Raw genomic sequence first — 22191 nt, 5'->3', positions numbered from 1 at the left:
GGAAATTACCGTTTATTCTTCCCAGTAGTGGTGTTCATATGAGAAGTTTCCCTGCTGGGAGACTATCCCTATGTTTTTTGCTTTCTATACCGCTTTCCTTTTTTGAGCCCAGTTCTATAACCTTCCCTTAAATTATTTGAGTTCCCCAAACCCTTTCAAGAAATTCCCTTTCTGTTGGTTAACCACAACTGGTGATAATGTCAGCTCAGAGATATTTGGTTTCTGTTGCAGGCAACCAAAGAACCTTAACTGAAACATTGTGATGGGCACTGAGAGTACAGTGGTAAACAGGACAGACAGGGTTCTTACCCTTGTGAAGCTTACATATTAATGGAAAGCATAGGTTTACTTAGCACTAAGAAACCCTAGATTAGGGAAAATCAGCCATTGCTTTTATATGCTCATGTATTTTAGACCATTCATTCATGCATGTGACAAGTATTTATGGAGTGCCTATGAAATGCCAGACATTCTAAGTATAATTTATTCCATTTCACTTGTTTTGTCTAACAACAGAGGTATAACTAGGTCCTTCCTCCATTGCTCCACATTCCTATGTCCATCCCCTAAATGCTTCAAAGTCAAGACCAGAAACACATCACAAACCAACCAGGGCTGGGGAACCCTTGGCCTTGGGGACACATGTGGCCTTCTGGATACTTGAGTGCAGCCTTTTGACTGAATTCAAGTTTTACAGAACAAATCCTTTAAATAAAGGGATTTGTCCTGTGAAGTTTGGATTTGGTCAAGGGGCTGCACATGGGGATCTAGAGGGCCACATGTGGCCTTTAGGCAGTATGTTTAACCACAGGCCTGAGCTGTTGAAGACACAAGTCTTACCTCCTCTTATCCTTTCACTGCTCCCACAACCTTCCTATTTCCCTGGGTGCAAGGGAGATTGGCCATCACAGATGGTCACTGTCACCTTTGGGACTTCTGACAAAACTTCTGACAAAACTAAACCCTAGGGATTAGGGTCCTGGACAGGAGCTTCCTCAGACTTGCTTCAGAGAGATTTAGTAGCATTTAGTGTTTGTCCCATGCCCACAAGGTACCCATGGCACAGCAGAGAACGAAAAGCCAGTGTTCATGCCCTGAAGCTCGAAAGGGCTTTGTAAATTTGTTGACCAGTGCTTAATAAATAACATTTGCCTATGGTCTTGAGAAATGGAGCCCTACTTTACCCAAGCTGCCCACCCCACCCTACTCTCAGCCTGACTAGATCCTGCATCATTTCCTGCCCATGAAGCACTTCTCTCCACCATATCCTTGCTTTAATCCTTCACTCTTTCAGTGTGTGTATCTGGTCTCCCCAGGTAAACAGTAAGCTGCTGGAAGTAGTGGCCTAAGCATGATGTGTCTGTATCTTCTCCTCCATGTCAGGGCTCAATGAATACTTGGGAGTTGAGTAAAAACAATTCAAATGTTCTAGGGTCTCTTTTCCATAATTACTTGGGTCTGTCTTCATGCACGTGTCAGCCATTTTGTGGGCCCAGAAAAAGCAAACCGAAGGATGCCAGAAAGATGTTCAGTTGGTGTTTTCCCTGAAATTTCAAACTGTCATCTAATTTGCAGAAAACTCATGTTTTACTAATTATCAGGGGGAGTCATGACAGGAATCATGAACTTTTCTATAAAATAACGTTTCTGTTCTTGACAACGTGTCAGGTCATTAGAGACAAGCTGTACATTCATCACTTCAGAAGCAGCAGAAAAATCAGGCTTTTCTTACTTGTTGGAAATAAATACAATCATGGGCATTTTAATAGCCAGAATGATCCCCCAAATCAACCCATTTGTAGAATACGTATTTTTGTAGCTTTGCTAATTGCAATCAAATCTTGTCCTTAAACCTAATTTTGAATGAAGTTGACTTAACATTGTCGGTTCAAAGACATGTAACATTCAAGACACTTTGGTTATCATTTACGTTAGTCCCTTCACACACACACACACACATACACTCACTCACACTCACTCATCTTCCCCTACAAAACAAGTATGCATGAAACCATGTAGGGAAATATAGATGTGGGATTTCCTTAGGAAATATTTCATATGCAAGAGGATTGACTCTGATGGCAGACATTCAGGAACCTAAGGGCCTGCCTGCTTTTTATATTATGTGGGATGATAGGGGGAATAAGGGGAGCCTAGGAGCTTTATACTAGTGACTGGCACCAGTGTTCCACTCTGTTTGGTAGCCAGCATTAAATTTTGCCTAGAGGCTCCAATGTGGTACCTTTAATGGGGTAGACATGGTGGATGGGGCCATGAGAAGACAAATGATAAACCAGTGGGGGTTAGAGAGAGAAAGGAGCTAAGATGTACTGTGTTTCACTATGCTAGAACATTTTCAGACCTCATCTCATTTAAGCTTCATTTCAATTCTATGATGAATGTATTATTATTATTACTTCCTGAGGTCACATATCTAGGAGGTGACAGTGCTGGGATTTGAACCCAGCTCTGTTGTCTCCACAGCCCACACTGTACCATACATATTCATAAAGGGAATAGAGAAGTTGATTTATGATATTGAAACCCAGGAGTCTATCTTTCTTTCTTATTGGAAGGATCTGGTTATCTTTATTTATTTAAGTATTTATTTATTTATTGCTCAAAGATATAATATATTCTCTCAGTAAAAGATTCAAAAGATAAAAAAAAGTATAGGGTGAAAAGTAGATCTTCCATCCTCCCTTGTCCCAAGACACCCAGTTTTCCTTCCTGAACACAACCATTCATAGCAGTTGCTCATGTATCCTTCTAGAATGTTCATCTCTTTACTCATTTCTACCCAAAAAATAAGAGCAGTTAGAAGCCTAAGTGGCAGTATGCTTAGCCACAAAAGGCAAAGCCAGGAAATTCATCTTCATTGGTCATTCTGTTGCTTTGGATGACCCTTCTCATCTCCAGCCCCCTACTGTCCTATTCACCCTCACCTGGCCTTTCCTTCCTAGGGATACCACCAGCTTCAGAGAGTCCCTGTTCTATTTCATTCTTCAGGTCCCTGCGTACTATTCTCTGAGGGACTATCTTGGCTGAGAAATGAATTCTCACTAAGGAATTCATGGGTGCCTATGAATTAATGAATGACCCTTTTTACAAAACATGTTTACATTTTAATAAGGGGCTTCAATCAAAAGTGCAACTTGAATAACAGGGACTTCAGGTGCTTTGTCATGACAGGCCAATAGGGCAGAGGTTTTTTTCCCAAAAGGTACCACCTTGTGGCTCTTCTTATCTGCTTCCTCTGTGGGTCTCATGCCAACTGGGTAGCCTGAAACTTTGGCCATCTGAAATTGTTTGGCTCCCAGGGCAGGGCAGTAGGAACTTTGGTCTTCACTTTTTCTTTTAGGACGTATACACTTAAAGTTTTTGAAACAAAATCTCCAATGCTGTAGATATTTCTCCTCTAAATATATCATAACTATAGGCTCATTTATCCAAAAACATAAAACAACTATAACAATGAATAGGAGAATTATTTTGACTTTAATATTTACTAAATGTTATCTCATTCTGCCCTTTCCAAAATAATATTCAGAATACAAGTTTGGAGATTGCTTCACAAATTCAACATTTCTCCCAATCTGGGGGTGGAGGCAGGTAAGTACCTCTGATGGGACTTATTGAAAAAAAAACCTTGTGAATGGAATTCATTTTTATTTATACAGGTAATATTCTTCTTTCATAATTAGGCCCAACTTCACTACCCAAGGAAGAGAAACAGTATGGATCTTCATCAAAGTCATCTGCATTAAAGAAAAGAAGAATATTGTCAGCTGTGGCATTGGGGACTTTGCACATAGTAGCAGCATAAGAAAATTTTATCAAATGAAGGAATGAATAAAAAAATTAGAAAGGAAGTAACGGTTGCAGTGCTTTCTTTGGACAATTTAATATAAATCTGGGGTGAATTAATTCATTCTGACAGCACTGTTTAGGCTGTGCATATGTTCTTCTTGAACTGTGAGTAACAGGTAGCGTTATTGACTTTTTTTTTAGGAAATGCCTTAATTAACTTTATTACTGTCTTGGAGTATTTTATGTAGCAGTAATTTGTTCAGTAATTTTCTTTTTTTCCTTTTTTTTTCTTTTTAAATTTCAGAATATTATGAAAAATAGAACTACCATTTGATCCAGCAATCCCACTACTAAGCGTTATTGACTTTGACTTTAACCTAGGGGAAGATATTCATGAACAAACCTTGGAGACTTTCAGGAAGAGAAAACACAGAATGGAAACACACACATCTCTATCCCCTATGGATCTGATATCCTTGCCCTGAATATTTGACTATTTCTGAAGCTTGAGAGTGTTTGATGGTGGAGGGCATGATTTTTCACCTTGTGCTAATGGAATTGAGCTTTAGGCTGCCACAGGTATGATGGTAGCATCCAGATTTCAGTTTTAAAACCTATGGCTGGTCTTCCTGTCCCAATGGCTGGGTTACTGTCGCAACTGAGGAGTACTTTGATGCCAGCTCTCGGGGTCTATTGCTTGGTACAACAGCATTAAAGTCCTGGACATGGTATTTGCTACTGTTCCTCAGAAGCAAAATATGTACACATTTTGGCTGCATATTTGCTAATGGAGCAATAAATATCCCCTGGGGATAGCAGGACAGCCAATACTAACAAACTCTTTTACAAAAATGATATTTCCCAATCAGCTCCAACCATTATGGACTAAGGAGCTTCCACAAACCATGCCTTCTATATGCCATGGCTCCCTAGTGCCTCCATATGAACTCCAGAACATATCTACAAGTTAGTTAGCTGGAGTCCGATAGATACTTGTGGGCAGAGAAAGGTTTTTTCATGTGCACTACTAACTCTCCCATACAAAGGTGAGGACTGAGACTCCATACCCTAGTCAACCAGCCTAAACTGGAAAATAGTGTTGCCTCACACATGGTCCTGAAGCTGATAGGCACTTTAGAGATTATCCATTCTAGCCCTCTCATTTTAACTGTAGAGAGAATGTAGCTCCAAGCAGAGAAGTGATGTACCCACGGTCACAGAGTTAGAGACAGAGTTGGGACTTGAGAGAAAGCCTTCCGACTCCAAGTTTGATGGTTTTTTTCATCCACCATGCTGCTTCTAAATTGGCTTCAGCCCTTGGAAAGACAACTGATTTTTGGAGCCAACATAATGAAAGGAGTATAAGTGGATGAGGCAGTCCTACCACCAGCAGCAAGAAGGTGGAAGAATGACTACAGCCAGGCTACTAAAGGTGGTCTATATGTGTGTGAACTGGAGTCTACTTTGGTCTTTTAGGAAGCGGCCTTCAAAAGACCATTGCACCTTCGTCTAACTAAGAAGCACAGAAAGCAGAGTCATCATAATATTAACTTGAAGTTCTTTAGTTCTTGCTCACTTTGCCTTTCTCTTTACTTTAAGCCTGTAGATCAATCCTTTTTCTACACTTTCCCTCCCAACACCCCATCTCCACCTCAACATCTGTCTCTACCTATGGAAAAGGTGAGCATCTAAGAGTTATGTGCAGTTCAGAGAGTATTCTGGGTAGGGTGCAGTAGCCCTGAGAGCCAGAAGACCTGAGTTCTGGCCCCAGTTCTGCTGCGGATGGGCTGAGTGACTATCCATAAGGCATTTCCCTTTTCCTTGATTAACGTTCTGTAAAATGAGAGGAGTGGACTAAACAATATCTAAGGTTCCTTGCCGGGCGTGGTGGCTCACGCCTGTAATCCTAGCTCTCTGGGAGGCCGAGGCGGGCGGATTGCTCGAGGTCAGGAGTTCAAAACCAGCCTGAGCAAGAGCGAGACCCCGTCTCTACTATAAATAGAAAGAAATTAATTGGCCAACTGATATGTATATAAAAAATTAGCCGGGCATGGTGGCGCATGCCTGTAGTCCCAGCTACTCGGGAGGCTGAGGCAGAAGGATCACTCGAGTCCAGGAGTTTGAGGTTGCTGTGAGCTAGCCTGACGCCACGGCACTCACTCTAGCCTGGACAACAAAGCGAGACTCTGTCTCAAAAAAAAAAAAAAGGTTCCTTCTGGTTTCAACAGTCTGTGTCAATCATTTTTAATTACTCATGAATTCTTTTAACCTCCAGTCTCTTCTCTTCTCCATTAGTCTAATAATCTCCATCTTCATTAGTCTAATAAATCCATCAGATTTATACATACTAAGTTCCCTAGGTATAGAAACACCTATACATGCTTCTGTAAACACTTTCTCAGCCAAGAATGAGTCCTGGTATATCCACGTACATGTGCATTTAGTTTTGAGGAGGAAAATAGCATCCAAACCGAGCACATGGTTTCATAGTAATTCAATATCTCTGGTATATAAATGTAAACAATGAACACTATTTAGGTGATGGACACACTAATAGCCCACCCAAATGCAAGCATTACAAAATCTATCCATGTAACAAAAACATTTGTACCCTCTTAATATTTTGAAATAAAATAAAATAAAAAATAGTAAAAAATATAATAAATGTAGACAACACAGCCTTTTTTCTCACCATTTGGGAAGCTGATTTCTGAAGGAATGCCTTGTGCAGAACCTAAAGATTTGCAAGTGGAGCTAGTTGCAGTTGACTTGAGGGATGGTGTCAACAGTTTGTGCTCAAAGGTTTTCTTCAGTCCTTCCTGTTTAAACCCAATATTTACCCCACACCAGCTGCTCCCATCTGAAAAGACACCAGAAATAATTAAAAATGTAAAATTCATCAAATTCTACGTGTAAAAAGGGTGAATTTTATGGTATGTAAATTATACTTTGATCATCCTGTTTAAAAAATATGAAGCTCAAAGCACAGTGTTCATTCTGGGTGGCTCAAGGAGCCAGTTTTTCTACAAAGTTGTGAGAAGTAAGTTTATACTATAATGTGTGATATAGGAAAAGCCAGTTCGCTTACCAAGGATGCCTGCTTTCCCTAGAGCAAAAGGACCAGCAGGTTACCGACATGCCCAGCATAAAGGTGGGGCCCTTGGTGCTACTTATGGAATCTTGGAGTTTAATTGATGCTTTCCCTAAAGAAAATAGCCTGGGATTTGTATTAAGACTAAGAAAAGCTGCCTGAATTAGATGGAAGAACCTGTGATTCACAGAACATCAGTTTGCCTGCAATGGAGACATCCTCAAGGGAAGCACCAGTGTTAAGAGGCAATGTCTGAGTCCATTCCATCTCCTACTTTGCAGGAAGGCCATCAATCCACCTGGGCAGCCCACTGGCCAAGCAGCTTAGGAATGCTGACAAGTTCTCTTCATCTCTACCACCACTCCTTGCTTCCCACATCCACTCTATCCACTGCTGGCTACTGACCAGAAGCCACTGCAACCCAGTTCCTGGAGCACAGTAGGCACTCAATCAATGTTCTCTCAATTGAATTGAGACTGAGGTGACAGCGAGGACAAGCAATCCAGGGAATCTGGGCCAAAGCAAAACTTCCCTCAGTTAAAATACGGCCCAAAGTCACACTCTTCACTTGGCTTCATTCATCTCAGCTCAAATGCACAAATCATTTTCATGACAGAAACAGCCTCTATTTGAAGCTGATGCCATATGAACTCAAGTTAGGAGATAAATTAATCTGATCAGTTTTGTGAAACATGTACAATTCAAACCTTACCCAAACTGGCATCTTACCAGAGGAGTTATCCAATCGCAACCACCCACAACAGAGGTGTGTCTGCCACTGCTTCCGCACACTCTTCTTCATCACGCAGTGAAACACAAAAATGAAGAATCCTAAGCCAGGAGAAGAAGGTCAGTCTTTTTTCAGCTTTCTTCACAAGCTGCCACCAGTGCCCACCCTCAGGACTGCTCCTGTCACCATAGATACTACTTTCAAGAAACCCCAGGGCCATTACTGGCTTTCTTATCTTGTCTTTCCCACCTCCCTCCCAAAGGCAATGATGGCAAAGAGGTCCATATTGCAAAATTTCATGTCAACCACTGTCTTGCCCCTGGGCTGCTGTCCATCCTAGAACCATGAGAGATAAGGCTTGCTATGGTAACCAGCCTCCAAGATGGCTCTCAGTGATCTTCACATCCTGGCATTCATACCCTTGTGTAGTCTCTTTCCACATTGTACCAATAGAATATGGCAGCAGTGATGGCATTCGCCCTTGAAGATTAGGTTATAAAAGACATTGAGTTCTCTCTCTCTCTCTCTCTCTCTCTCTCTCTCTCTCTCTCTCTCTCTCTCACCCTCCCTTATCACTCACTCTGAAGGAAGCCAAGTATTTGTCTTGAGGATATCCTGGCATCCCTGTGGAGAGGCCTACATGGTGAGGAATTGAGGCTTCTAGTCTACAGCCATGTAAGCGAGCCTTCCTGGAAGCAAATGCCCCAGTCGAGTTTTCAGATGACTACAGCCCTGGCTGGCAGCTTGACTGCAATGTTATGAGAGTCTCTGAGCCAGAAACACCGAGCTTTGCTGCTCCTGAATTCCTGACCCTCAGACACTTTGGGAGATAATATGTGTTGATTGTTTTAAGCAGCTAAAATTTGGGAGTAATTTGTTACACAGCAATAAATGACTCATACACGTGCTGTCTGGCACAATTACATCATGTTGAAAGCCATGTATTTGGTGCCCTCAATTTCCACTGCCAGCCCTGATTTTTGTCCTTCAGGTAGGAGGGAGGGGCTGAGGTATTTACCACCAGTGCTGGCCATTTCTTCTCCCCACCCTCTAAAATATCTCCTTGGGAGATAAAAGTGGGACTTAAGATGATCCTGATTGCACATTCCTTGAAGGACCAATTGGATTTCCTAAAGTTGGGGGTGAAATTGGCAGAAATAACTCCTGTCAGTAGCCTGACTTTTATTTATGGTGCACGCCAGAAATCTTTATCCACAAACCTTTCCCGATGCCTCAAACTGAATCTCATCTTTCCCACTTCTGAACTCCCATAACATAATTTGTTTCTTATATTACTTGCCACAGTTAGCCATATCATTCTCCATGTGTTGTCTGTCTCTCCACCTAGCTGTTGAGTTTTTGAGGACTGAGGTCTGCTTACTTTTCAGATTTATGTCACTTTTCCCTTTGCTTCTAGTATCAAGTGTGGTAGCTCAATAGATGTTTGTTGATTTGAACTCCAAGGCACTTGATACACAAACTGTCACAGCCTTCTACAACCTTATCAATGCCTGCTTGAGCCTCAAAATATTTATTTTGGCCCAAGTACAGTTTGGAAACATTTATTCTCTATACAGGGTTCAGTTTGCCTCCACATTGGCCAGTTATCCTGAAGGCAAATGATTAGTAGTAGAGAGGTCTTAATGCATTGCCAACTGAGCACGTCAGTAGTAAATGCCCTCAAAGCTAATTTCAACGACAGCATTAGTGGATGTAAAGAATCTTAATTAAGGTAGGTGAGAGTCTCTCTGGCCTTGTTTGACCATACCTCCCACCAACATTACGTTTAGTTTGGGAAACTTTGTTTTAAGAGGATGGTGACAAACAGAAATATTCAAGAATAGAGCGAACAAGGGTAGTGATGAACTTGAGGAAAAGCTGAAAGAGCTAGGTTGTTGTATCTGGATACGAAAAAATTTGGAGTGGAAAATATTGAGTGAAGAGAGATGATAGTTATAGCCATAGATCTGAAAGGGCTGTCACAAAAAGAACAAATTAGGCTTGTTCCATGTGGTTGCCAGGTTAGAATTAAGAGCCATGTGAGAAAGTTACAGAACAACTGTGTACTAACAAATCACAGCTAGTGTTTACTGAGCAATGACTACATAATAGGCATTGAGCTATTAGTTTTGTTTTTATAGTTGAGAGAACTCAGAGTCCAAGAAGTCTAGTAAACTTGACCCAGGTCACAGATGCTGTCATTGAGCTGACAGCATCAGGACTGAGCACGGGCAGTCTGACTCTAGAGCCCAGGGTCTTAATCACTGTACTTATACTAGCCTCAGGTAAGGAAGAGCGGTATGAGAATCAGAGTTGATGAAAAGTTAATTGCTTTGCTTTACAGACTGGTGAGCTTTCAGTCCCTGGAAAGTTCCAGGCAGAGACAAGTGACTTCCTATCACTCAATGGGAAGTTGAATTGGGAACATCTGAGTTCCCTGGCCCCAGCCCTGAGACTCTCTGATTCCAGGTGGGAGGCAACAATCTGGAGGCTAAACGGAATGGCATGTCTCACTAACTCTCCTGAGGGCTTTATCTCCATTTGTAACCAAACTGTGGTGACAAATTCAGCAGCATTGACTGTTTCTCTGAGCAGCAGCCACCTGGAAGGTGGTGCAGCACCCTGAGGAGAGCAAACCCAAGTCTCATAGCAGATAAAACTCCTCCAGCTTCAGCATGAACAAGGGGTGACAGTGACATCAAGCACCTATTACTGCTCTGATTTCCTGCATGGAGTTTAGTTAGTTCTCAGACTTAAAGGTTATTCTGTGAATTCCAATGAGCTGCCTGCCAGCTCTCCCTCTCCGCTTGACAGCCTTCCTTTTTCTTTCCAATAACAGATTGATCTGCTTACTCACTAGAAGAACATAGGCATGAGGGAAGATGTCAGGTTTTTGTCACCTGCATTTTTATTTGTGCATACCTCTTTCATAAATAGCTCATCATGGGCATATTTTTTCCCACTTGACCACAGGCCACTCCCCCCTTAAGCTAGCATTGCCAGTTTGCCATTGGTCTTTTAAATGGCTAGTTTGTTCACTTGTCCCATTGCATTCTTATTTTGAGGTTAGCTGGGTCACGTGTATGTGTGTAACTTGAGTTTGAAGCTCAGGGCTCTGAAAACACCCTCACTACAAGATGGCACATTCTATCTTACAGGCAGGAGTAGGAACACTTGGTGTTTGATTGACATAAAGCATATTTCACAAGACAGAGACAGCTTGGCTCCGCTGATGCTGGATCAATGGGGCTTTGATTTTAGTCTTCAAGAAATACCCAATTAAATTTTGCATCTACCCATGGAGGCGCCCTGCTTACATACTGCTTTTCCTTTCCACGCCAGGAATGGAGCACTTACTGCTTTGAAAACATTCCTGCCCTTCCTTCCCCCCTCCTTTAAGTTGAAACTGCTTTGTTTTTCTTGTTCTTTAGTCAGCTTTCTTTTAATCCCTCTTTCCATAGAGTGAGCACATTTCTCCACAGAATCAGTGAGCCAAAGAGAAGCCTGGAGTTATCACTGAGGAAGAAGTCTGCACAGCGTTTCATTCCTAATCCACTTCTATGGACATTCTACACCAAGGCTAGTTAGTTAGTGACGTTAGAGTATCGAGTTAGAGTACCTCACTGTAGGCCAGGCAGTTCTGTCCAGAGGAAAAGTATAGAACCACCCCCAGGGCCTCAGTCAGCAATCTAGGATACAATCAAGTGCCAGTAGCCTCAAAGGGAACCAAATGGAAGTGGTGTGGAGAGTTCCTAAAAATTCCATCCCTACTACCAGAGGCAATGAAAATGGCATGTAGAGGAAAAACTAACACGTTTGATGACTTTTTACATTCCAATTAGAATATGGCTGTATACGGTTGGCAGAATCTGGTGGGACAGATAGTTCCAGTTAATCCACAACATTTCACTAAAATGATATTTTTCTAAGTCATATGTCTAAGTCATAAGGGCAAAAACTATGCCTCATGCTGGATTGCTTCACTAGCCCCTTGCAGCACTTGGCAAGTGCATGGCATATAAGAACTGCATATCAATTTATATTTCCCAAGGTTTCTCAGGGGTTAACAACCACCACAACAAAGGATTCTGAAGTTTTTAAAATACTACGTTAAAAAAATTTAAGATTTTTTTCCAACAGAGCTTTTACCATCCTAATATATATTGTGCTATTCTAAGAATGGGGAAATGTAGTTTGCCACATTTCCAAAACTTCTTTGACCATAGCACTCTTTCCTTGCTGGAGCATCTCATGGGACCACTAGTAGACTGCACTTCAGAAAAAAGGATTCCTTGAATGAAAAAAAAATAGTGGAGAGCAGTAAGGGAGATCTTAATTCAACAGAATGCAAGTTGACTCCCAGCCTGCCCCAGTATCCCAACTAGACTGGGCTAAACTTGTGTATAAAAGTCTGGAGTGGACTTTGAGACTCCTACACAATCATTCTGCATGCCTCTTCCCTCCAATATATTTCAATAGGCAAAATCAGGTTAAAATTAACATCAACAATTACTTAGAGGTATATTAACCAGATCCTTAGCTTTTACTTCTTGTGCCATATTTTGTTTACCATTTAATCACTTCATTGATCATTTGTTACTTTCACTAGAATATAGGAAGAAGATTAAAAAGCTATAGAGCCCTTAGCTTAAAAATCATCTAATTTAACCAGTTGTGGTGTCACTTTTAAAATCAGTTTATAGCAAAACCGAGACTAGAACCTGGGCCTGTTACCTCGACGCACAGCTCTTTGCTCTTACCCTTAATTTCTGTATGATGCTACAATATCCTAGCCTGGCTCTTTCCCAAAATATTAAGATATCTGATGGAGACAGCCTATGAGCTCAAAATTTTAATTTTTCTACTGTCCATTTAATGGTTATGTCCAGCTGGATTGTCCATTTCCAAATGTCAACACAAACGTGAATCTGTACATCTACAAATACAACGTGATGGTGCAATATACAAATGTTTATTGCCGCACAATTCACAATTCCACAAGATATGGAATCAACCCGTGTCCATTAATTCATGAGTAGATTAATAATATGTGGTACATATATACTGTGGAATACTATACAGCCACAAAGAAGGATGAATTAAGGCCTTTTGTGACAATTTGAATGGGACTGGAGACCATTATGCTAAGTGAAGTATCTAAAGAATGGAAAAACAAACACCACATGTACTTTCTACTAAATTGTAACTAAATGATGAGCACACATGTGCACAGAGGGAAATAAAACTCAGTGGAAATCAGGTGTGGGGGAAGGGGTTGGCAAAAACCTACCTAATGGGTACAATGAACACTATCTGGGTGATAGGCACACTTAAAACCCTGACTGGAGTATAACAAAATTGATACATGTAACTAAAAACATTTGCAACCCCATAATATTTTGAAATAAAAATAAAAAAGAAATGTTGCCTGTCAGTGTTTGATATAAACATTGCCAACTAATTAAAGTTGGGTTAGCTACCTGGGCTTATCTCTACCTCTCTGAGTAGGAGAGAGTAGACTTTGTGTGCATTTAATGAAGGCTAACATCTAGCTAATGCTTCCAATGGCTGCCTGTCTGCTCAATGACAGCAGAAGCCTCTTGGAGTATTTTCTTCTCCTTTGAGTCTCCGCCAGGTGACTTTATTTTCCAAAGCAGTAAAAGCTTTGGAGGAGGTCTAGCTAGCCACAGAAAAGGCAAAGAAATAACAGTTACCTTGCAAAGTGTTAAAAATGGCAAAAAGATACAAGAAAAAGATCCTCACAGGTCCCCAGGCAAAAAGGGCAAACCCCCAGGTGAGGCCAAGTAGGAATGTCAGGCTTGTTGTGCCTTTGAGGTCATGCAGGATCATCTTCTGCCAAGTCTTCTGGCTTTGGGATTTCATGGAATTCAGTTGAGCAAGAACAGTGCAGAACATGGAGAGATTCATGAGAAATATGAGGCAAAAATAAGCCACCACTGAGATGTAAAAGACAGAATCTTCTTTAATCCAACAACTGTAAGAAATAAAGAAGAGAATACTCTTGTGAGATGGGGAAACAGAAAGTCCTACTTCTTAAAGACTGAATATCATCTACTCGGTTTCACTGCACCTAAGGGCACCTAGACCTAGGGAGATGAACCAACTTGACAGAGTTTGCTCAGGCCCACTGCAGGCAGAGCTGGGACAAGAATTCCAATTTCTGAGCCCCAGTTCAGGGTTCTTTCCAATGCCAAGTCAGAAATCCTAGAGGATATTTCTGCCCTACATATGCAGAAACCTCTCAGTCCAATTTCCTAGGAAATTATTCTCTTCCTCAATAGCACACACACACACACACAAAAACAAATTATGCATTTTCCCCCAAAGTGGCTCTCCCCCCTCACTTTACACCTGAGCTTTTATTTGCAGAATGAATTCTGCTTTGCATGATAAATATCACAGTAAAAGGACATGAGCAATGAATGACTATTCTGAATGCTATATCAAACAATGATGAGATTATTAGAGTTAATGAAAATGCAACAAAAAGAGGACAGCTCTATCTAGTTGCACTGCTTTAAAATATGATGTATTTTGACTACAAAAGGCAACACTGACCAGTGAATTGATCAATGGCTCTATAATTTCTATTAAAGAAAAAAATATGCAGTGGTTCATATGAACAGATACTTCATTTAATAACATTTCCAATTACTGGAGGCATTGCTTCTGATTTTTTAATACAGACAAGCTTGACTAATTTAACTGTGTGTCAATTTAGCTGAGATCTCTTTTCTAAAACTAGGAAAATCACTTTTGGTCACGTTGTTCATGTTGGTGTGGATACTTTCATGTATATGTGAGTTTGTGTGTGTGCGTTGCAAGGGTGTGAGAAAAGACATTTAATTTCCCTGATCAAGTCTAATACTTAGGCTTCCCCGACTATCATCTTCAGTTTTAAGGGGGGGGGGCTTTAGAAATCTGTTAAAATGAAGCAGTGCTATATGTTTGGATAGAGAATCACCTCCAAGATATATTGTTAAGTGAAAACAGCAAGGTGCCAAATGGTGTATATCTACCATTTGGGTAACAGCGCATGTAAGAGAATATCTATACAAATTTTATTGTTGGTAATAAATTGGTAATGAGTTACCTTGAGGGAGAGAAACTGGGTAGCTGGGGTTGGGGGTGGGGGTTACTTTTTATCCTCTACCCTGTTTGTTGTACCTTTGGATTGTGTTCCATGCACACAAATTATCTCTTCAAAATATAATTATTTTTTTAAAAAACCTATTAGAGCAGTCTGCCTCTTACTAACCAATTCACATATGAAAAGGCTCTTTGAGGGCAAAATAGAGTTGATTTTGTTCTAGTTTTGCTTTTGCTGTTGATCTTTGAAAAAGAATCACCATTGGATATACACTGGGGACCTTTTAAATCACAAAACAGGTAAGGAGGGAGGATGGAGGGGGAGCTGAGAAGGAAAGGAAGAGAAAAGAGAGAGAAAGAAAAGATAACAAGGAATTTTAATTAGAAAGCATCTGCTGCAAAGGGCAATATAATTTTGACACTCCGGAAATTGTCATCTCAATATGAAAGACCGGGGAGCCCTGGGAGCAGGACCTCCTGCATTTGATTCCAGTTCAGTGGGAGAGGAAATCTATAGTGGAAGAGAATTTGAGAGGCAATGATAAAGCAATGGAACAATCAGAAGTGTAAAATGAGATTGTGCCGCCTAAAGGACCACAAGGTAACTAACTATCTACATGCCTATAAAAGAAGGTTCTGGAGAGGTGGAGTGATGAGAATTGCTATTCTTTTGTGGCTGTGGTTCAAAGAACCAAAGAGATGGGCTTATACATCAAATGGATAAAAAAAAAACAACAAAAAACCAGAATAACAAAGCTGAACAAACTTACAAAGGAAAGCTGAGTTGTGTTCCTCAGGGAAGAACTTTGTTGTTGAAAAGTAGAAAATGTTTCCCAGCTCATCTCAATGTTTTCTTGTAGTGGCCACTAACTCTTTTCAATGATCTGTGAGCTTTGTCATTGTAATAGCTGCCAGTTACATAGCATTTCTCGTGGAATAGGCAACATGCTGAGCACTTTATATACATGATGTCATTTTAATTTGCACAGGACAAGAGCAAACATTATTATCCTCACTTTCCAGAGGAGGTAATGGAACTTAGAGATAAGGTAACTTGCTGTTACCTCATAGAAAGCCCAGGCATCTGTTACATGAGTGTGGCTTTGACTATGTCTAGGGCAAAAAGGCTTAGGCTGAGTTCTCCCTGAAAACCAGTGGCAAGACCGAGCCCCGAGCTGGGAACACCTCACCTACCCAGCTGGGAACACCTCACCTACCCAGAGCCCCAGCACCTGAGAAACAGAGATGTGGTACTTACAATGGAGTTGTTGGGCTGAGAGGTCCATACAGATCTTTATTCACACTGACTATAATTGCCACCATGACAGCTGGGATTCCTAGAGTGGAAAAAGCAAGGCAAAGGCATTTCATTAGGTAGTGGGAGGCGGGAAGGTCCTGATCAATGACTATGGGCGCTGGTACATTATTAAGACACTGTTTAAATGAGCCACAGATGTGCGGGCATCAAAATACCATTGTTTGCAAAATGTTTGTGAATTCTTCCAAGTTAAACATTTCTAGGAGTTCTCCAATCTGCTAAACTAAACAGCATGCCAATGGCTCCAATACAACGCCCACTAGTTATTAAAAATAGCTCAAGTGCCAAAAAAATCAACTTGGCAATAGAAGTATCTAGTTCATCAGAGCGCAAGTTGGTATCAAGCGTTTCTTCTTAGATGAGGGGCTGCCAATGTTTTCTCCCTTTCAATTCTGCCCCTGAGGTCCCCGTATCTGTTTGTCTAGGTCACCTTGGTAGAAGGGCACAGGCAATCAGCTGCAGCCTTCAGGGCTTGTTTGACAGGGAAGCTGTTTCCACACTCATTACTAGTTTGACATTTTGACTAGATCGACCAGTTAACGACTAGTCGATTCGGTCACACTATAATAAAGCAATCAGTTCAGTCAAAATGGTCAAACGTGACAAGAGTATAGACACAGGGTTTAAAAATCCAATTTCATGTACATTTGCAAAACTTAGTGATTTCTTTATTTCTAGAATTGTACTTCTCCTAAACAAAGAGCATACACCTACACACTTTTAGGGGCTTTATAACATACTCTCCAAGACTGTTCCAAACCTCAGAGTGTAAAGCACCTTGAAAAATCCTCCAATGTCTTATTCTGTGATTAACAGGACAGTCCCTTCAAATCTGTATAGCCCACACCTAGCACAGTGCCGAGAATGATACAGATGTTTTTACAAAATACCCCCTGGAGGCTGGAAGGGAGGTCTCACATTTAGGATGGAAGTTGTGTTTACACTTTAAAAATTGCTTTTAAAAAATTATCCCTACTGGTGGTTTGTTGTTTAAAAAAAAATATGGACAAATCTGCCTTGGACGGGGATTTAAATAAAGGAATAAACCTTTTCAACAGGTTGTTTTGGCATTAGGAAGGCAGGGCTTTCAAACATAAACAGATGCTAATATTTATTGTCCTTATAGTTGATTGCATTTTTCTAATGTTTAAATGCTCCGAAACTCCCCGTAGCTGAACGGCTCAGCAGTGGCTCCCTGGTGACCTTCACGTAGCCACGCAGGCCACGCAGACAAAGGCATATGTAAATTTTAGCGGAGTGCCCTGTGATCTTCCACAAATGTGAGAAGAAGGGAGGTCTCTGAGGAGGTACTCCAATACCATCTCCTACTCGCCTCCCTATCTCTGGGAGACTGTCATGAAACAGTTTCTCATCCCCTCCCAGGATTCTTCGGAAGTGTGGGGTTTTGTTCCTGCCCCTCAGAACAGAGCTGCAGAATAGAAAACAGCATAGCTCCCGCTTAGAACCGGCTCCCCAGCAACAGGGAAGCTCGCAACTCTTGTGGCAGTCGTCTGTTCTTTTTGTTTTGGTGTCGTTCTTTTCAACGTGTGGGACAAGAACTTGAGAGCTGGCACTTTTAGCTACTCTTCCTTTCGCTGTCTATGTAAGTAATAAACTGAATCTAAGAGCAACTCGTATTTTTCTTTGCTGGTTGAGCCAGTCAGACTTTGGCCTTGGCTTGTGTGTGTACCTCAAGGTTTTCTTGCTTCCAAGTACCATGCTTTAGCCATTCCTGACTCCCCCGGCGCCCCAGGAAGTGTGTGTGGAATAAGAATATCAAAGAGATTAAGAAGCCAGCGCTGGAGGAAGGGTCTGAAAGGGAAGCTGAGGATGAGTGATGATGAGGGAGAAGGAAAGTGAGGGTGGAGTGATATTTACAGCCCTTTCACAATTAGCTATATGTGGGTTATCTGCTTTTTGGATTATTCATGAAGCCTCTTACACCACATTTTTCAGTCCTCTGGTTAAATCAAGATGAGGGGCGCCAGACATAAAGGGGAGTGTATTGACTGTTTTTGGCACTGTTTCTGTAGATTCCAACATGTACCAAAACAAGTTTTTAGATTATGCTCTGTTTAGTATTTGCTTGTCTCTGTTCCCCACATTAGCATAGATAATAACTCTGACTGTGTATCCAGTGAAAGCGTGGACTATGCTAATGAACTCATTAAGAGAATAAGTAGTTAATTAGGAAGCTATTGTTTTCACAACGGCAGTGGAAGATAAAATCTATCTTCCTATATACCCTATGTATCCTACTTAATATATACATCTCCCATGCATCTAACACATTTTCAGAACCCCAAATTTGTTTTGAATAGATAAGGGGGCAGGGAAAAGGAGCTGAGCTGACCTTATCAGTTACAAATACAGGAAAGCAAACCAATGAAATGGCATTTATATTCTGAAATATCTATCCTGAGTACCATTCCTGGCTTCTTCCAAGGGCAGCAGTGATAAGCACAGTCACGAGGTGTGATGAGAGTCAGGTCCTGGCTGACCCAGCACCCTTTCACCCATCTCCACTCTTTTCCCCGTTCTTTGAACAATATGGCAAAACCATAGAGGTTAAAAGTCCAAACTACGGAGACAGACTCCCTGGTTCAAATCCCAGCTCTGTCACTTACTAGCTGTGTGAGCTTTGGCAAATTACCTAATCATTCTGTGCCTCAGTGTCCTCATCTATTAAATGTGAATAATGATGGAACCTATACCAGAGAGATATTGTGAAGATTAAATGAGTATGTAAACCACACATAAGTGTTACCTAAGTGTTAGCTGTCATATTATTAGTTGTTGCGATTGTAACTTCTGGGATTCAAACTGACAGGTTTACTATTGTAGATTCAGCATTTAACATAGCACACAAACAAGTGCTTAATAAATATTTGTGCACCAACTCCCCACAATAAAGGTTAAAAGTTGAATTTATAGGCTGGGCATGGTAGCTCACGCCTGTAATCCTAGCACTCTGGGAGGCCGAGGAGGGCGGATTGCTCGAGGTCAGGAGTTCAAAACCAGCCTGAGAAAGAGCGAGACCCCATCTCTACTATAAATAGAAATAAATTAATTGGCCAACTAATATATATACAAAAAATTAGCTGGGCATGGTGGCGCATGCCTGTAGTCCCAGCTACTCGGGAGGCTGAGGCAGGAGGATTGCTTGAGCCCAGGAGTTTGAGGTTGCTGTGAGCTAGGCTGATGCCATGGCACTCACTCTAGCCTGGGCAACAAAGCGAGACTCTGTCTCAAAAAAAAAAAAAAAAGTTGAATTTATAGAGCAATACAAGCAGAAAAAGAGACACATACTCAAACATCAGTGAGGTGATCCTGAATTTTTACCTATGAAATTAACAGAATTTGGTCCCCAATAATCTGTCTAATGGGCCTAGAATTAGAAAGACACACAGACTTAAAACAGAGACATCAAGGATAATGGTGGATATACTTACCCCAACCAACTAGACAAAATTTAAGGATATAATTTGGAATGTATATGTTGAAGACTTTGACTAGAGCAAAATACATGTGGACTGCCTCCAAGCCCATCCAAGTCAAAGAAACAAGCAGGAAGTAATGAAGTGCCACTGCGGCTGTGATACAAAGTCCCACTTTCTGAAATGATGACAACCAGGAATTGACCAGAAATACCAGGTTTAGCATCAGCAGTGCTGTGCACAGATTGATCAGGATTTTGGAAGGATAATCTTTGCGAAGTTTGCTAAAAGAAAAACACAACGCTAAGTTAGGTAGAGTCTCTTTTTTTAATCAAGTATTTTTAATCAAATATTACACATTTTATCTGTGTAATAACTGAAAGAATAAAAGAACTGCCTATTTATAGTTAACTCATCTTACCTTACATGTTCTGAATTTTAGAGCCCCCACCCTCCTTCCAGGTACAGTAAAAATATCCTAAAAATAGTGACCTTCACTAACAGGAGTAGTATTAGCCTGTCTCCACCAGGCAGTCCTCTTTTTTCTTTTTCTGTTATAGAAAGAAGGAAGGAAGGAGTTTCCTGAATACTACAATTCCATTACCACTGCTTCAGCAGACTGGAGCTACATATTACCAAATAGCAGGATGACTACAGAAACCATTCCAAGTAGAGTTACTTGGATATTTCCAAACATCCCAGTGCTTACCATCATGGAAATATGGCCTTAAATTTTACTAAGTAATCACAATTTTACTTCGCAGAAACTGGCCCAGTATTTTCCCAAATAAAAAAAATATATATGTATTTTCCCCTTTAATTCTTTTACTCTGCTGTTCAATATTTATTGATTTAAATTTTGCAATTTTCATTTTGTGTAAATGTATATTTTTAACTGAGATAAATTGTAAAGTGCACAATCCTAAGAGTGCAACTCAATGAATCTTTACATACATATACACCTATGGAATTTCCACGGGGATCAAGAGGTAGAATATTTTCAAGCCCCCAGAAGGCTCCTTTGTGCTTCTCCCATTCAATAATAACCACACACCCCGCCCCCCACCAAAGGTAACCAATATTCTCAATTCTATCCTTATAGATGTAGTTTTGCCTGCACTTGGAACTTTATATAAACAGAACCATGCAGTATGCTTTCTTATTTTTCAGGCTTCTTTTGCTCAAGTCTATTATGTCTCTGCAATTATGTTGCAATTATGTTGTATTGCATGGACGTAATTCATTCTTTTTCACTGCTGTGTATGTAGCATTCCATTTTATGAATATACCATAATTTATTCATCTAGTCTACTGTTAATGTACATTGACTGGGATTGTTTCTAATTTGGAGCTACTATGACTGAAACTGCTATGAATATTCATGTATATATCTTTCAAAGGACATATGCACTCCTTTCTCTTAAATACATACCTAAGAATGAAGTTTCTGGGTCAATGGTAAGATGTATATTTATCTTCAGTGGGTATTGCCAAAAATACCTACAGTTTTCCAAAGTGTCTGTGCCATTTTACATTCTCACCAGCAATGTATAAGAGTTCCAGTTGTTCCACGTCCTTGTTGACACTTCCAATTGTCAGTATTTTTAATTTTAGCCATTCTGGTGAATTCAAAGTGAGTTATAGAACACAGCGAGACTGTTTCAAAAAAGAAAGGAAGAAGATGGTGGACGAGAAACACCGACAGACAGACTGTCTCTACAGAAAAGACAGATTCTAGGAGAACTTAGAAGAAAGAAACCAGCAGATGAGCATACATCGGAGGAGGGTAGGAAGGAGGGGTACCTGAGACCACGGGAGACTCCACAGGAGGAGGTTGAGGAGGAAAACTGGAAGCAGAGACCTCCCGAGTAGCCTGGAGACCAGCGGCAAGGGTAGGTGGAGCAGTTAACTCTCCCCTCCCTTGTGTCTTGGACTGCTGGTGGGCTCCCCAGCGGTTGGAGAGACCTGCGGACACCAGCCCAGAGACGGCCACCACTAGTGGGCAGTAAGCCTGTTGCAGACGCGGCACCAGGCTCCCAACTCCCCTGGGGCACTTCCGTGTACACAGACCCGAACCGGGCGGCAGGCGCCATATTGCCTCATTCTCCCCTCCCCCTTCCCTACCCACGGCTGCCCAGAGAGACAATACAGCCACCAGCCGGAGGCACCTCCAGGGAACGGGACCTTCCCTTTCAGGGCCCTACAGCTGACTGAGGGGAACTCAGACTGTGAGCTCCCTACCCGCCAGGTGCTGCTGGCCTGGTGATTCCAGGAGAATGGGGCAGACCCTGAGGCTGAGAGACATCAACCCAGCTTGGGCTCCCTGTGGGTGAATTAGGACTGGCACTCCTCTTCCTGGTGGGGTTAGGGATTGAACTCCGGGGCACAGAGGTCAGACCTGCAGACCAGATCCCATGCATCCAGGTCTCGCATTGCCCAGGGCACAGAAGGGATATCTGTGAACAGCCTACTGAGGTGTGTGTATGCCTTTAAGGGCATATCAGCGTCCTTGAGGGCAAACCTCCTCCCAAGGTGGGGTCGTGCACCCAGCCCAGGTGGTGACCCTGCGCAGGGAACCTTCCAGCCCACATCACACCCGGGGAGCCCTGGTGGCATGAGGTCTGGCCTGCTGGCAGAGGCCCAGGAGAAGCTGCGGAGTTGGGGAGGGTGGAAAGGAGCAAGGCCGGCTCCAGAC

General features: G+C 41.6%; 1 protein-coding gene across 1 annotated transcript in view; it reads right to left on the bottom strand.

Moving 5' to 3' along the window:
- Nucleotides 1–3672: 3672 nt before the first annotated feature.
- Nucleotides 3673–22191, bottom strand: part of ADGRG4 (adhesion G protein-coupled receptor G4) — a 121267-nt gene continuing 102748 nt past the window's right edge. The window contains exons 18-23 of the mRNA XM_075999151.1: nucleotides 19512–19780; nucleotides 16000–16078; nucleotides 13346–13626; nucleotides 7631–7732; nucleotides 6503–6670; nucleotides 3673–3758 (exon numbers count right to left, since the gene is read on the bottom strand). Coding sequence (XP_075855266.1) covers nucleotides 3673–3758; nucleotides 6503–6670; nucleotides 7631–7732; nucleotides 13346–13626; nucleotides 16000–16078; nucleotides 19512–19780 — 985 coding nt within the window. The remainder of the gene's footprint in view (nucleotides 3759–6502; nucleotides 6671–7630; nucleotides 7733–13345; nucleotides 13627–15999; nucleotides 16079–19511; nucleotides 19781–22191) is intronic.

The sequence above is a fragment of the Microcebus murinus genome, chromosome X (assembly GCF_040939455.1).
Source record: "Microcebus murinus isolate Inina chromosome X, M.murinus_Inina_mat1.0, whole genome shotgun sequence".
NCBI classification, from domain to species: domain Eukaryota; kingdom Metazoa; phylum Chordata; class Mammalia; order Primates; family Cheirogaleidae; genus Microcebus; species Microcebus murinus.
The sequence above is the reverse complement of the archived record's forward strand: the minus strand, read 5'-3'. Positions and strand labels throughout refer to the sequence as shown.